Source organism: Cynocephalus volans, chromosome 8 (genome assembly GCF_027409185.1).
Source record: "Cynocephalus volans isolate mCynVol1 chromosome 8, mCynVol1.pri, whole genome shotgun sequence".
NCBI classification, from domain to species: Eukaryota; Metazoa; Chordata; class Mammalia; order Dermoptera; family Cynocephalidae; genus Cynocephalus; species Cynocephalus volans.
The window spans coordinates 126804906-126820781 of NC_084467.1; the positions used below are offsets into that span (position 1 = coordinate 126804906).

The following is a 15876-nucleotide window of genomic DNA, read 5'->3' on the forward strand; positions in this document are numbered from 1 at the left end:
TTTTACTAGTCGATTTAATTTTCATATTTTCACAGTATTTTTAAGGATACCAGTCTCAAAATGGTATTAAAATACCTCAAAACAATACTAAAGATTTTTCCAACATTATAAACTTTTCATTTTATAGAATTATAGCCATTTATTTAGTTCAGAGGTCTTTACACAATTCTGGTATCAATTCAGTACTTTGAAGTTTGTTTCATGAAATGTACACTACTTTTTTTTATATGTTTCACTGCTAGCACATCAGATGTTATAGAAACTAGATGTACTCTACCTAAGATTAGAAAATAGCTACTAATGAGTGAATTTTTTTCTCTCCTTTTCCAGCAAGTTTCCTCCAAGCCTATATGCTGCCAGGATTTCTAAAGCACAAGAAGAAGAAATAGTGGGTGTTTTCCTAGTGACACTGGATCCACTCATCAGCCACCTGCTCACATTCCAGCCTTTTGTGCAGGTGGTTTTGGACAGTAAATTAGGTAAGCTTCAAAACAGATTTAATGTTAAATCATCTCCTATTAATTATGATATGTTTGAGACAGTTATTTCCCCCTATGTAGTCATTCTTAGAATTTTCAAAATTTTATTTAAAATTCCTTCTTCTTCCTTTTTTTTAAATATATTTACTCATTTAAAGAAATTATTCCTCTAATTTCTTTACATATCACAATCAGATTTCTGCAGAAAATATTTAGGGTATTTTTACAAATTTGTTGTAACTTAATTAATGTGTTTCTGTTACGCATAAGACCTGCCATGTGAACTGCAGTTTCCACAGTGTCTACTCCTGGTTGTTGTCATGGATAAGCTGCCCTCTCAGCCTAAGGATGTGCAAACCCTGTGGTGCACAGAAAACCAGGTCTCAGAAGCTACAACCAGGTAGCAAACGTGTTGTTTTTATCTAATATTTCTGGTGGGTTAGAATGCCCTATTGCTTGCAATGGTCTTGAAGTTTAGTTTTTTGTTATGGCAGATATTCTAGTTAATAATTACAGTGTAGACCTCATATATATCTTCCTATTTTATAAAAATAAATATAAAATATATAAATCGTATCAGATACTAAAAATATTGTAATATTTTAATTTTGTTTTGTGTTTATTACCTAATGGTCAGCATTATACATATTGACTACACTAGAGTAAATGTAAGGTAGCAACATTTAAAAATAAGTGAATTACATATGCTATATACTATAAAGTATCTCCTAGGAGATGTCACTTGTAATCGTTCTCCTTGCCCACACAGCAATCCAGGTTTTAGTTTCTTACTACTTGGATTATTGCTATGCTCTAATTTTTTGCTTCTTCCTTGAGTCCATACTCTGTATTGCTATGAGGTTAGTCTTCCTAAACCTGGCTTTGAGCTTCCTATTCTCCTGCTCAAAAACTGAAGCGTAACGTCAGCACTCCTCAGCTTTACATTCAAAGCTCATCTCATTGTGTTGTCGTCTTCTACTTTTGCTCTTCTTCCTTTTATTCATTTTCAACACATACACCTTGCTTGTCAAACTGGTTATTCGTGACTGCCTTTTATTTATGCTTTGTCTTTACCTATTTATATCTTGCCTATTTTTAATTTGTCATTTAAATCCTGTTAGTTTCTTCAACCATTTCAATCTTAAAATAACCCCTCCCTCCCTGTCTGAACTGTAATACTTACTTTCTGTTTTACGTATATAGTTTCAAGTTCTTTGAGGAACTTTGTCTTTGACATTGTACAACAGTACTGTGATAAACAGTTGGTAAATGATGAAAAAAAAGTTCAGAAAAATTTTTTCTTTTAAGGAATTTCTCTAATAGTGAATATAACTTATTTTCATGTAAACATATTTACACATATTGGAAACTATTGTTGATTATACTTTTTTGAGACATTTTGCTTTGCTATAAAATAACTCCATGTGACAGATTATTATTAAACCTGTTAATTATTAAATGTTATTAATATTGGGTTTAATGTTCTCCATTTCCCCACAGGGTATCTCTACTCAAAGCCATTTTCTACAGTTTTGAGCAGTGTTCTGGTGAACTCTCTCTACCTGTTCAGGTACAGGGAGTAAAGAGTAAAGGGCAAGCTGAGGTGGCTGTCACCTTGTATCAGCATGTCTGTGTTCATCTGTGTACGTTTATTGCTTCCTTTCATCCCTCTCTGTTTCCTGAACTGGTAAGCATGTTACTTGCTGGGCTAAGCTGAGGTTACACTTTTGCTTTTTTTTTCATTGAAATTGTGATTCGTATACAGAAGAAAGTATGGGAATAGTTTATATTCCTTTTGAATGTCATTCTCTCAGCTTGTACACTTTACCCTTTAATTCAGTTGTGTCCTAGAAAATGGTAATCCTAAATTCCTATAGTAAGTAGATGTAATATTTATTTATTTTGATTTATTATTTTTGGAACTGGCTGGTACAGGGATTGAATCCTGGGCCTTGGTGTTATCAGCACCATGCTCTAACCAACTGAGCTAACCGGCCAGCCCTACTATGTAATATTTAGCTAAAATATTTGAGAAGACATTTTGGGTGGGAAGGTATGGAAAGACAGTGTGAGAAGAGGGAAAAATGTGTAGGATTTTACCTAATTAAGTTTCCTAAAGAAAAGTACATAGCAGTTAGTATGTAGTACCAGTTCTTCTACAGATCTTAGGCATAATGTAGAGAGTTTTTTTTTTTTAAAGGATTGGATTTTTTAAAAGGTTGAGAAAATTTTAGGAAAAAATTCCTAGAATTTACATAAGGATCATTATCATTTAAGATATTATACAATGGGTAATGTCTAACACATATTAAATACTGTATGTGAATAGTTACGTGAGAAAGAAAAGTATATGCGTATATGTTATTTATGTTGTTTTAAGAGATTTCAGGTGCTTAAAGAATCTTTGTGGATCTTAGTGATTGAGTTACCACATTTAAAAACACTTTTGAATCCCCGTAGCCCAGCACAATGCTTAACATAGTGGTGCTTAATATTGAGAGAATGGCAGCATGTTTTTCATATACTAGAAAGTAAAGCTTTCGCATTAAGGATCTGTTATTTGAATTCTAATAGTGCTTTCTTGTTTTGAGAAATGTAATATCAATGATAATTTATCATTAATTTTAGCATTTAAATGAATTAACCTTTCTGTTTTTCATTAGGATGCTGCTCTGTTGAATGCTGTGCTTAGTGCTAATATGATCACCTCTTTGTTAGCTATGGATGCATGGTGCTTCCTTGCTCGGTACAACATACTTGCTTTTTTGGTGTTTGTATTGGTTATTAGTGGTGACTGATAAATGATTGTATATTTGTAAGTTTATAGAAAATTCTGTTTCAGTAATCCTTTAATATTGTGCCCAAATGGCTTGATTTCATATCATAGCAGTAAGTTAAGAAATAGTTTCCCTCTTTCCTTTCTTTGGTTCAGGCCAGTAGATGAGTATTGCCTAGATGGTTTTGTATATTGTGATATTCATTAGCCATGAAATAATGGCAGTTTATATTTCTGTGTGAGAATACTTAGTGCTTTATGGAAGTTCATTCCCTTGCTTTTATGAATAATTGTATAAACCTGATTCCATACAAACAGATATGGAACTGCTGAGCTCTGTGCACACCATGTCACCATAGTGGCTCATCTGGTGAGTAGAATTACAGGCCTAAAGTACTCACTTTCCATGTAGTTCCTTTAGGGATAGAATAAGCTTAAGGAATGTAAATATCAACAGGACAAAGAGCATGGTAGCTAAATTGTTTTGACAGTTTCTTTGCTGTGCATTAATGTTGCGGCTTTTAAGGATTTATTTTAAAAATTGGTATGAAACTGGGGAAATTGTCTCATATTTTCAAAATTTTATAGAGTTCCACTAATTGTTCTGGGAAAGAAAGACTAGGTTAATTGAGAATAAGCATAAAATTGAATGCAAAGTAGATAATAAGAAGAGTGAGTTGCAATGTTGACGGCCAAGAGTTCCATCTCTTTCTCTCTCTCTTTAATATGATTTAGACAAGCTGACTCTTGATTTTGTTATATTTCTTTCAGTCAGGATGATTTGAGAGGGACTAAGTTTGATAGAGTTAAATGCCTTTGGAAAAAGAAGTGATCTTTTGTGGATGATACAAAGAAAAAATGATTTAATAATGATTTCTTTTCATTTTTTCAACATTGACTTTTTTTTTTTTTTTTTTTTGCTTTTAAATTCTGAGATGTTTGTTGTGATCCATATGAGATGGTTGTGACCTGTTATTGTTATGGTTTTTTGTCCCCAGCCTTTGATAAACATCTTAGCTGGGCTCATGCATCTTTTGTTTCATCTTAGCTGGGCTCATGCATCTTTTGTTTCCTGGTAGAGTTATTGTGTCTTATATCTCCTGGTTTATCTTTTAACGATTTTGTAGACTAAATCCAATTACCTGAACAGCTGACATCTACATCTCCATAGCTATCACTTACCCCTTTACTAAATCCTTAACACATCTTGCACAAAAAAAGATAAAGAGTGATTTTTATGTCATGTGTTTTATGTCTCAAGTATCCTTTAGATAAAATCTCTTTTAGTGTATTATGATAGGAATTGATTCCAGGATTGAATGACAGTGCATTGATAGGAATTTATAAAATTGAGTTTATGAATCTTTTAATGAAGCTTCCATCTTGTAGAGTTATATCCACCTCTGCACTATTGTGTTAGATCTTAAAAACTTCCATGAATTGTCTTTCAGTAGGAGGATTAACATACTAAGTTATTATGAAAATGGGAAATAGAAATTACAAAGTGTTGATTTTAAATATAATGTCAAATTTTCTTTCTCATTATAAAAGAAATCTAGATTCATTAAAGAAAAAAATTTAAAAAACCAAACTAAGAATTAAAATTTCCTATAATCTTATTCCCCCAAATGAGCCACTATTAATATTTTGACATATTCCCTTCTTATAAAATCTGATTTTAAATTAGTCAATGTCTCTTGTCTTTTTCCAGATAAAATCATGCCCTGGAGAATGTTATCAGCTCATCAACCTGTCAATACTATTGAAGCGTCTCTTTTTCTTCATGGCCCCACCCCATCAGGCAAGGATATCATCTTTGCCATTTTCTTGGAACCGCTGCTGAGAATTGGATTCAGACTCCTCCTTTGAAGGCCTTTAAACCCCCATTTATTCTGAATTTAAAGGGATCTAAGCAAAATTTTTAAATTGATTGCTTTGCTTATTGCTTTAACCTGGGTGTAGATTTTGATATCCTTGCATCAAGTTATTCCATCTTTCTGAAATATACGAGTATATTTCTCCTTGTTTATCATATATTTGAGATATATGAAATGAAATGGTTCTATATCCCCTGTCCCTTTTTAACTTATTTTGAAGAGCTAGAATATTATTTATGCTCTTAATGATGTCTCTTATTTTTTCATAGTGAATAAGTTGAACTTTTAGGGGAAAATTATAAGTGTGATGAACCTTACTTGTTTGCTATTGTGAGGAAAACAAGCTCTGCCATGATAGAAAATCTCTAATTACATGAACCTGTGTGGACCAATGTAGTCCCTCAGACTGGTCACATTGGAACTCCTGTAGGAGCTTTTTAAAATAATACAGTTTCCTAGGGGCTGGCTGGTTAGCTAACTTGGTTAGAGCATGGTACTGATAACACCAAGGTCGAGGGTTTGGATCCCACACTGGCCAGCTGGCAAAAAAAAAAAAGTTTCCTATTCTCTAACCTGTGAATAGGGAGGGTTTTGAGTGGTGGATATGAAGAAAGGCTCAGTAATTTGTTTTTGTTGTTACTATCATTAAGTTCCTATGTGATTCTGACATGGATCCAAGTTTGGGAAACCCTAGGTTAGTGAAGTGAATTGGACTTTAAGGTCCTACCGTCCTTGGTTTGAATCCTGGCTTACTATTTACTTGGACAAATCATCCTTTCTGAACTTGTTTTCGTGTCTGCATAGTGGAATATGGAATATATGTGTAACTATTTTGAAAAATTTTGTAAAGACTTAGAGATAATATATGCAAAACACTTAGCATAGTGCCAATCTTAAGAGGACTGCTCAATAAATGCTTGGAGTTATTTCTGACTAGGGTATTTGCCCCAAGTCCAAGTCTCCTCTTGCCCTAGAGAGGCTGGCCTAGTACCAGAGGAACTTCATTTATCCCCATAACCCTCTTTCTTAAAGGCACAGCAGTCCTACCTATTAGCCCTGTGGAAAGTGTGTAAGGGTTGCTGTCTTCCTTCTAAAACTCCAAAAGAGTGGTCTACTCCAGGTCTCTTAGAAGAAGTAGGAGTGGGAGTGAAAAGTCACTAGCCATGTGACTAAGAAACTCACTTTCCTTTTCATCTCAATTTTCTCATTTATAAAATAGGAATAAAATGATCATTTTCCCAGGGTGGTTGTGAAATTTTAACTTTTAGAATAATATAACTCAGAATAAATCAGTGCTGAGTTAGTGCTGTGTTATAAAGTGGATAAACTTTAGTGTTCAGAGATCTCTTATTGTCAGTTTTCTAATTTCTTCCAAATGAGGCTATCGGATATGTAAATTATGGATGATGAGTTATTTTTAATTTGCATCTTCAGTTATCAAATACTGATTTCCTTCTGTGAACAAGTTATTGGGATAAAATTTAAGATTAAGAGACAAACCTGAATTGGAATCTGTTCAGAGTGTCCTTGGAAGAATTAATCATAAAATTGACATACTAATACTCACCTGGCAATTATGAGACTTAGTGAGATATAGAATATATATATAGGCATATATTAGTAAATATTAGTTCTTCTGCTCTGCTCAGCTATTTTTTCTTTTCCCTTAAGACATGATCCCTTCTGTTAAAGGAATAGGGGGCCAGGGGGAGAGAACTGACATTTTTGAGGCTATAATATGGGCCAGGCACTTTAATTCATTTAGTCCTTACAATGGCTTTGTGGGATAGATGATATTATGTCTATTTTACAGATGAAGAACAGTAGCTAAGAGAAGTTAAAGAACTTCCCTAAATTCACACATAATAAATAGCTAAGCTGGGATTTAAACCAAACCTGTTTTATTCCAAAGTTTGTACTCTTTCCACTGTTCCAATGTTCTTTTCCAACTGTTCCTTATATAGCCCTTTCTCTGTTTGTGGGATGTTGATTCTTCCTCTTTCCCCTATAACCAGAGAAAGTCTGCTTTCATCATTTTGACATATAAGGCTTTCTCATAAATTATTTTTTAATAGCATTTGTTGGTTAAAATAACACTTGGTAACCACTTTACTACTTCATGACATCTCAAGGAACATATAATCTAGTAGAGATTATAAATTTATAAAAATACTCATGATGAAAGGTGGTATGTGATGAGTGCCAAAACTGAGGCACAAATCAGGTTTTGTTGGGTGTTCATAGCTTAGAAGATCATTTCTGGGGAGGGTATGGGAACAGGTAGGAATGGGGAAGCTGTTGGAGGTGGTGGCATCTGAGGTACATGTTAAAGGATAAGTGGAAATAGGAGGGAGGTGGTGGGGCTGGGGGAGCAAAGGTGAGAAAGCACAGGCTAGGGAAAAAAGGAGAAGTGAGTAGTGAAGCTAGAAATAATTATTCTGTCATTTGCATACAAGATGGTGTCTTTTTAAATCATGAAATAACCCAGATTTCATATCAGTGATGCAGCATTGACATGAACGAAAGTTGTTCATCCCTGTATGGTGCTGTTTTACTTTAAAAAAAAAAAAAAAGTGTCTATGATGATAATTTGGGGGAAAATGCCAGTATATATGAATGTTAAAACATGCTTCTATGCTTGTTTTAATAGAGGGAGTAATCATTAAATACCACATTATTTCTTTTAGTATGTAACTATTAATAGTATTCTTGTTTTATAAAGAAAAATAAAAGTACAAGAAGATTACCTAATTGGGGGAAAAGTATTTAATATGCCTTACTTAAGCACACTGATAGTTGTACTACCATTTTCATGTAAAGTAAAAACTACTATATTTATTTGCATTGTAAGCCCACAGGTGTTTTTTTCTCTTTTCTCAATTTTAAGGAGAGAAGTCATAATTCTGTATTACTCCCTTACATCTCACTCCTTAAGAACTATTGTCAGCCCTCATAGTTTTAAATCTTCAAAATTGTGTTGAAGCCAGGGTTTTCAACCTCACAATAGAATTTGAACTCTGTGTAACAAATTTTTGGCAACACCTACTCTTTTGTGTTGTCTAGGGCACTATTATTTATAGTTTCTCTTTTGGGAAGGGACCTAGTTAATTCATTCATTGTACTTTATTATAAAGAAAGTTGGTGTTTGTACTGATGTTCAGCAGTTAGCGCAGTTCTCTTTGGCTTTCTTGACGCAGGTTGATTTTGTGAATAAAGCTACTCATTATAATAGACACTCAGCTCATCAAGGGATCTGTTTTTCTGGCTATAGACTCTGTCACAGCAGATAGTCAAATGCTTGTTTTGACAGCTAGTTTCTTTAAAAGAAATAAATTCACAGTGTTGTAACACCAAGGTTCTAGGGTTTGGATCCCTATGCTGGCCAGCCACCAAAAAATAAAAAGAAGAAAGAAATTCAAATACAGATATAGTATATTGACAGAAAAGCTTCTTTGTCAAATTTAATATGGTGGGTTTTATTTTTAGTTTTTGATGTAGAAAAGTTTTCATTAAGTAGCTTTTGGATATTGTGAATTGAATTATTCTACTTCTTAGAAAAACATACAAATATAAATATACTTCCTAGTTGAATTACACTTAATTTAAATAATTAAGCACACCATTGTTTTGCTGTTTTTCTGCCAAAAACTAATTCAGCATTTTAAGTGTTTTGTTAGAACTTTAGTTTCCCATTTTTATCTAATCTGTTGACACAACATCTTAAAACAGTGCTCACTAAGCACTTTGAATTATTTCAGTAGTAGAATGGATTTGCCAACCACTGTTTTTGATTTGTGGCTTACCTTTGTGAAACTAATTTAGGGTGTTGTTTACTGTAGAGCAGAGCCAGCTAACCTATTTAAAAACTGAACCTAAGATCTTTGCTTCTTTAAGTTCTCTACTATAGTCAACTGGGATAATAGTAAGACACAAAGGTTGGCTACATCAATCTTCTTTGCATATATGGTATGTTACTGTCAACTGTACAAGGTGATGCATACTTAGGAAAATCAGACTTATTGGGTAGGAGCATGATAAAAATATCTGATGCTAATACTAATGAAATACATTATTTAATATTTCTTAATGCATTTATATCATGCTCCACTTAACTGTTTTTCATTTGGGGAACAAATGCAGCAACAACAAAAATAATAATGCATATTCATTTAAGTTACCATGGTCTGGTACCTAATGATATTACCATGCAATTAAAAAGTGTTTTTAAAATATGAAATATGGAAGCTAATACTTAACTCTTGTGTATCCATTCATCTGACTGTCTCATGTATGTCTTGTTTCTTTAACAATTTAATTCAGGTGGAATTTATCTGGAAATTTTCACCCAAAGAAGCAGAAAATCTGCCGCTGTGGCAATGTATTTCCTTCCAGGCGTTATCTGCTGAGCTTAGGAAACAAACTGCACATGAGGTCATCAGAGTAGGCACCGCACAGTGCAGGAAATGGCTGAACAGCAGTCGCACTTTGGGAGAACTTGGGTCTCTGGTGAGATGATAATTTTGGTTGATGCAGTTCATTCAGCAGTTGTTTATTAAGCATTGTTTTAGGTACTAGGGACAGGTTGTTAGTAAGGTTGACACAGTCTCTGCTAGAACCAAGCAAGATTTTCAGATTTCTACATTGTAAAAGGACCTATGAGAAACTTACTGTTATCTCCATTGATATATATGCAGGGGAGGAATCACTCTGTCCCTCTATTGATAAAGACACATTGGGACAACATGAAACACACTATGAAAAACTTCAGTTGTCGCATTTTTGCTGAGACATCTCTGGATTTGGCAGACATGATTCTTGTTTGACAAAATCCAACCCCCATTTTATGCACACCTACTCTCTGAGCCTTTATATACTTTTCTACTTAGAAAGTTCCCTCATGAAATAATAGAATAAAAAAAGACTCATCTACTATGTGAAGCAGAAAATATATGATTTTTAAAAGTTGGCTGGATGTAGTGTAGGAAGTTGAATTTTATAGTTTAGTGTTTATTTGCTCATTCATTCATTCAACAAATATATTTTGAGTGCTCTTATGTGCCAAGCTCTGTTCTAGGCATTGGGGATATCTCAGGGAACAAAACAAATAAATTTCTTCTCTCATAGATTTATCTTCTAGCTTAGCAGTGGACCGTAAAATAAATAAGAAATAGCATTGGAAAAAAATCAAGGATAGGGACAGCATTCAAGGAGCTGGAGGCCTGTTTGCAATTTTAAATTAGGAATTCAGGGTTTTCTCAGAGCATATATGTTTCCATACTGAGTATAAATTTTCTGATAGTCTGTTATGTAATGGCACTTGACCATAATTATTAAGAAAACTGAAAACGTATATATCCGAAGGAAATAAGTTTTTATATGCCTGTATTTTATAAAAGCTATTAAATACCTAGTTAGGAGCGGGTTAAATTTGTTTAGGTTTTGCATTTAACGTGCACCAGTGTTGATAGGAAAGACAAAAGATCTTTTGTTTTATATTAGGTAAAATAAAAGCACCAATTTTCAAAAACTGAATAAGTCTCTGAGCTAAAACCAAAACTTTAGTCTAGCAGGTCACTGAATATGTTTATTTGTAAAAGGAAATAGGTAAATTTTAAATAAGAAGCTATATGGTAATTACATAAAATTAGATGTGGCTGTCGATGTATAATGGATTAAAGGCATTCATTGTTATTGATCATTAGATTCTCATATGGCCTTCACCTTCACCCTACACCCACCACAGCCCAGACGACCCCTTTCCTAGCCAGTTAGAGACATTTGAGTATCTTCACATGTAGATAAGAGTGAATGCAAAAAGGATTTTTAGTTTCAAATTCCAGATAGTGTACTTCTTAAGTACTAAATATGCTTATTAATTGTACTGCTGCTGAAGAATTTTAAATTTTAAAACAGGAACAGTAAACATTTAGAAACCTATAAAGATCGCTGAGTGCATAATGTGAACAAATAGAGCTTTTTGTTGATGAATATTGTAAATTAGCTTGACCATACTGACCGCTGTATCAACCTATTAAAATACAATGCTGTTTCCATTTTAAGTTATTAAGTTTTCAATCTAAAAGGAAAAAAGATTTATTTAGAAAAATGAAGCAAACTTTCTGAAAGTTATTTTTACTAAAATATATATGTATTAGATAAATAGCTGAGAAGATGTCTTTGGCTCTTAGGAATATTATTCTACATGGACTTTAAAAAAGAGTTATAAGTAATTCTTACAACCTCTAGATTGGGCTCTTGGTCTTTTAGACTGGTGTCTAGATTCAGGTCCTTTTCCTCTTTCTCTCCCTTAGAATACAGTACTCTCTGCTTTGCTAGCTGTATGTAATTCTGCTGGTGAAGCTTTGGATATTGGACGACAAACTGCAATTATGGAAGTTGCGTGTCAGCTTTGGGCATTTTTAAACATTAAACAGGTAAGGGAAGCAACTGATCACTTTCCTGAAGAATAAAAAAAAAATTGAAAAAAGAATAGCACTGAAATTTCCCTGTAGAGTAAAATTTATATAATTTCTTTAGGTGCTTGTTAGAACTTGTGATTAGAACTTAAAATACCTATTTGTACTTTCTTAGTTCTTTTCCAGAGTGTGATAGCATTTTATTAATAAAATTCAAATACAGTAAAGTAAGAGTGACAGTCCATCTACTTATTTTCATAACTGGTTAGACCCTTTTTTTAAAAAAATCTCTTCTATTGTCTTTCTCTCAGGTTAAGGCAGCCTATTTTAGTGATTCTAGGATCTTTTATAAAATCTTTTGGGCAATGGAGAGTGATCTGACTTAAAGGTGGAAGGAACAAGTGATTGGATGTGGCTAATTTGTATTCTTCTTTCTCAGCAAAGCCAAGAAGCTGAGTGATAATTGGGCTAAAATTAGAATGATAGTATCCCACACGATTGTAAACTTAAGTTTCTTAGTTTAACAGTTTAAAATATGTTTGTTTTCTTTGACTAAGTAGAAGTAAATGTGTTTCCTCTGGCAACTGAAGCTGAAGTTGGAAGCTGAAGGCAACATCCATACTTTGGGGAAATAATAGAAGTGATTTTGCAGATAATTTTTTATCTTTAATATTTACTTATGGTCAGACTGCCCTGCCCTACTGCAGTATTTTGACTTCAGGTGCCTTCCCCTAATGCTTACAAATCATTGAATAAATAGTCATTCAGGATGTCTGTGCTGAGGATATAGCTTACAGAATTATGATGTATGTAATAATTATGGAGAAGAAAAATGCAATTTTAAAAAGACTAAGGAACATATAGGCTTTTCAGTGACAGACAAAAGTAATTAAATCTCCTTTACTGTTATATCTGGATTTGAATCATGGCTCTTTTTCCTAGCCATGTGATCTTGAGCAAATTATTTAACCTCTCTGACCCTGTCTTCTTACTAGTAAAGTGAGGGTAATAATATCTACCTTATAGAGTTGTTGTAAGGCATAAGTGAAGTTATAAATATTAAAGTACTTAGCATATTGCCTGATAATCTGTAATAAATGCTCAATAAAAGGTTGCTATTACAGATCATGTAATTGAAAATTTTTACCAAAATTATTTTGTGTTTCTTATATAAGGTAACAGGTCAACCGTATGTTCAACAGACATTCAGCCGTTTACTTCCACTGTTGGGAATTTTCATTCAAACTCTAGATCCTCAGTTGATAATTCAGGTAAGAACAGTGTCCAAGTTGGATGATTTATACATTTTTAAAGATTTGTAACATAAAAAATAAAAGACTGTGCAACAGAGAACATGTTCCCTGCAAAGCCTAAAATATTTACTATTTGGCTCACTACAGTAAAAGTTTGCTAGTCCTTGCTTTAAATAATGAACCTCTCTCAATAGAATTTAAAATACAAAATAATTTTTAAAGGTTTTATACAGTGTTATAATGCAAAGGTCAAGGGGTTCATATCCCCATACCACCTAGCTGCCTCCCCACCCCCGAAGGTCTGACATATAAAGTTTTTCAGGAACACATGTATTTTTTTTTTTAACAGTGACTGTAGGCAGGAGGGTGTAGTAAGAAGAATGTTGTAGTAATTGACTTGTTTGTTCATTTGATTGCCTTATTTAAATCCCACCTGCGAAGTTCAGGCTCTGCGGAGTATTTGGTTGTTCGGGGTTTTACTTTGTTTCCCCTCCCCACATTCTCATCCATAACTTAGGTAGTCATAGCGTCAGTATTGTTTTCATTCATAATCGTCCTTTGGTCTTCGCTTCTTTAGGTAGTAACTCTGCAGACTTCACTACTTAAAATAGAGCCTCCTGACCACGTTCGTTTAGCAATGCTGGATTTTGTATCTTCTCTAGGAAAACTTGTTATACCTCAAGCTATCCAGGTAATACCTGTTGTTCTTGTGTTATTAAAAACAAAGTCTCTGAGGGATTTGTAGGCTTTTAATTTCTGAAATTCTGTGGATTACTGATAATGAAATTTGGGAGAAATGAAATGGATTTTCCAGAGAGTGTGAATGTCAAAAATAAAACTCATTGTAAATGATTTTCTTATAGAAAAATATATAATGACATATACATAATTTATCAGGTTGGCTGTAGACCAAGATGAGATTCTGATTCCAGCTGGGCTCTAGCACACAGTTCCTGAGGGTGGAAAATCTATTTATATCTTTTAGAGAACAGTGTATAATTAGGAAATTTGGTAATTTATTGAAATTATTTTCTTGGTTTTATATCCATGAAAGGGAGCTGGTTCTTTATAAAGAGAGTACTTTCAAAAATGTTGCAAAGTATGTATTGCTGACAAAAAGATATTTATTTATAAAATTGTACTGAAATGGCCTGGCATTTACACAACAACTGAATTTTAAGACCTCACAGTAAAAGGAGTTCCTCCTAAATTAAGAGTTTTTCCTTCCTTATTACTATAATCAAAATCCAACAATTCTAGGTAGCTGACATTTTGTTTTTTAACCTCCAAGGGAGAGACTGTAGAAGGAGCTCACTGATAAGAACTTTATGTGATCAGAGCAAACACATGATAGACAATATCTCAGTACCTGTTGATTAAAATCTTTGAAACCAAAAATTTAACTGATTAATTTCTCAAGTGTTCTTTTATTTGTTCACAAGTAAACAACACTATACTATCTGTCTCCATCATGTAAGGCTATGTGTTTCATGAGATAAGTGTAGATGTTGACAGCTTTTTTCAATTCTCTTGTCAAAAGTATCCAAAGATACTTGCATTTGAGCTGTCTACTTCTTATCATAAAATAAGTTTATTCCAAAATGCTGCTTCATTTGTGCATAGCTATGGACCATGCATGGGCTCAGAACCTATGGAACAAATGTTTTGTTAGCAGAAATTATAGTGACTTATATATTCCCAGGTGAGGTCAGGGCCTGAAGAAAGTTTGGGGATTCATCAGCACATAGTAGGCATTCACAGATATGAGATGGATTCATTTATCCATTCAAGAAAAATTATTGAGTTCTTGCTGTATCAGGTGCTATTTTAATCATTGGTGATATGATAATAAACCACATTAATAAATCCCCACTCTCAGACTGTTGAGATGCAACAGATAATAACATGATGATATACGTAATATATTAGATAGTGGTGAATGCTGTGGAGAAATACAGAGCAGGGAAAGGGGACAGGGAATATGTATGTGGCGGTACAGTTTGAAATGGGATATAGTCAGTGGAATCCTCACTAAGGTGACATTTAAATAGAAACTCGAAGGCAAGGGAGCAAGCCATGCAGGTATCTAGAGAAGGAGTCTTCCGAGCAGGGGAAATAGCAGGTGAAAAGCGTCTGAGATAGGAGCATGCCTGATATATCCAGGAAAGCCAGTATAGCTAACAGAGGTTGTGGGGGCTCTGCAGGCCTTTACGACTTTGGCTTTTACTCTGAGGGAAATGGTAAGCTTTGGGAAGGATTTGAGCGTAAGGAGTGACATGACCTAACATTTTAACGTGAGTTCACTGGGACAGTGGACTCTGAATGTACATGGGCGTATTGAACGTACCCTATTCTTTTTGTCTATTTAATATGGTTTGATTCTCTTTTAGGACAAAATTCTGCCCCACCTGTCATGTGTTTTTGCCTTACTCCTAGCTGACAGGAATTGGCTGCTAGAACAACATACCTTGGAGGCATTTACTCAGTTTGCTGAGGTAATTATAAGACCAATTTATCACTTTGACTTCCAGAATATTTTAATATTTCAAATATTCCAAAACATTCTAGAAACACTTATTGTGCTGCTTCTGTATCTTAGTTAAAAATATTCTGCTGGAGGGCATACTAATTGTCAATTTCACATGACCTCAAAATGAGGCCTAGAGAAACGAAGTGACTTCCCTACTAAGGTATACTGATCAACAGGGACTGGAACAGGCATTTACACCAGGTGTACTACCTCAGACACTGTCTTCCAGACAGTATTTTTGGGTAAAATAATCCATTTCATTTCGAACTATTATGAGAGTTAGGTTGATGAACCTAAACCTGTTAGTCTGGCTCTGTGGAGAAGGTAACCCCTGCCATACGTTACACTTACCCAGTGCTGTTTACTCTTACCTGTTGCTCTGCTGTCATGCCTTTGGTCATAAGGGAGTCCAGAGGCGTGAGTATGACTGAGCAGAAGTAATTAAAGCTTGCAACAATAAACTTGCACAGAAGTTAACATTATATTATCCAAAGGCACCCTGAAAGAACTATGAGCTTATCATCTTTGAGTATCCTCTGGTACTG

The 15876-nt window shown here is 34.0% G+C and overlaps 1 protein-coding gene and 1 non-coding gene across 2 annotated transcripts in view; one reads left to right on the plus strand and one right to left on the minus strand.

Moving 5' to 3' along the window:
- FIRRM (FIGNL1 interacting regulator of recombination and mitosis) overlaps nt 1-15876 on the plus strand; it is a 43921-nt gene that overhangs the window by 24654 nt on the left and 3391 nt on the right. Inside the window, exons 11-21 of the mRNA XM_063105486.1 lie at nt 331-479; nt 750-879; nt 1980-2166; nt 3143-3225; nt 3574-3625; nt 4967-5056; nt 9453-9638; nt 11444-11566; nt 12724-12819; nt 13379-13492; nt 15192-15296. Of these exons, the coding sequence (XP_062961556.1) occupies nt 331-479; nt 750-879; nt 1980-2166; nt 3143-3225; nt 3574-3625; nt 4967-5056; nt 9453-9638; nt 11444-11566; nt 12724-12819; nt 13379-13492; nt 15192-15296 (1315 nt within the window). The remainder of the gene's footprint in view (nt 1-330; nt 480-749; nt 880-1979; nt 2167-3142; nt 3226-3573; nt 3626-4966; nt 5057-9452; nt 9639-11443; nt 11567-12723; nt 12820-13378; nt 13493-15191; nt 15297-15876) is intronic.
- On the minus strand, nt 2403-2476 carry TRNAI-GAU (transfer RNA isoleucine (anticodon GAU)). Its single transcript has one exon. It is a non-coding gene; the product is annotated as a tRNA-Ile (tRNA).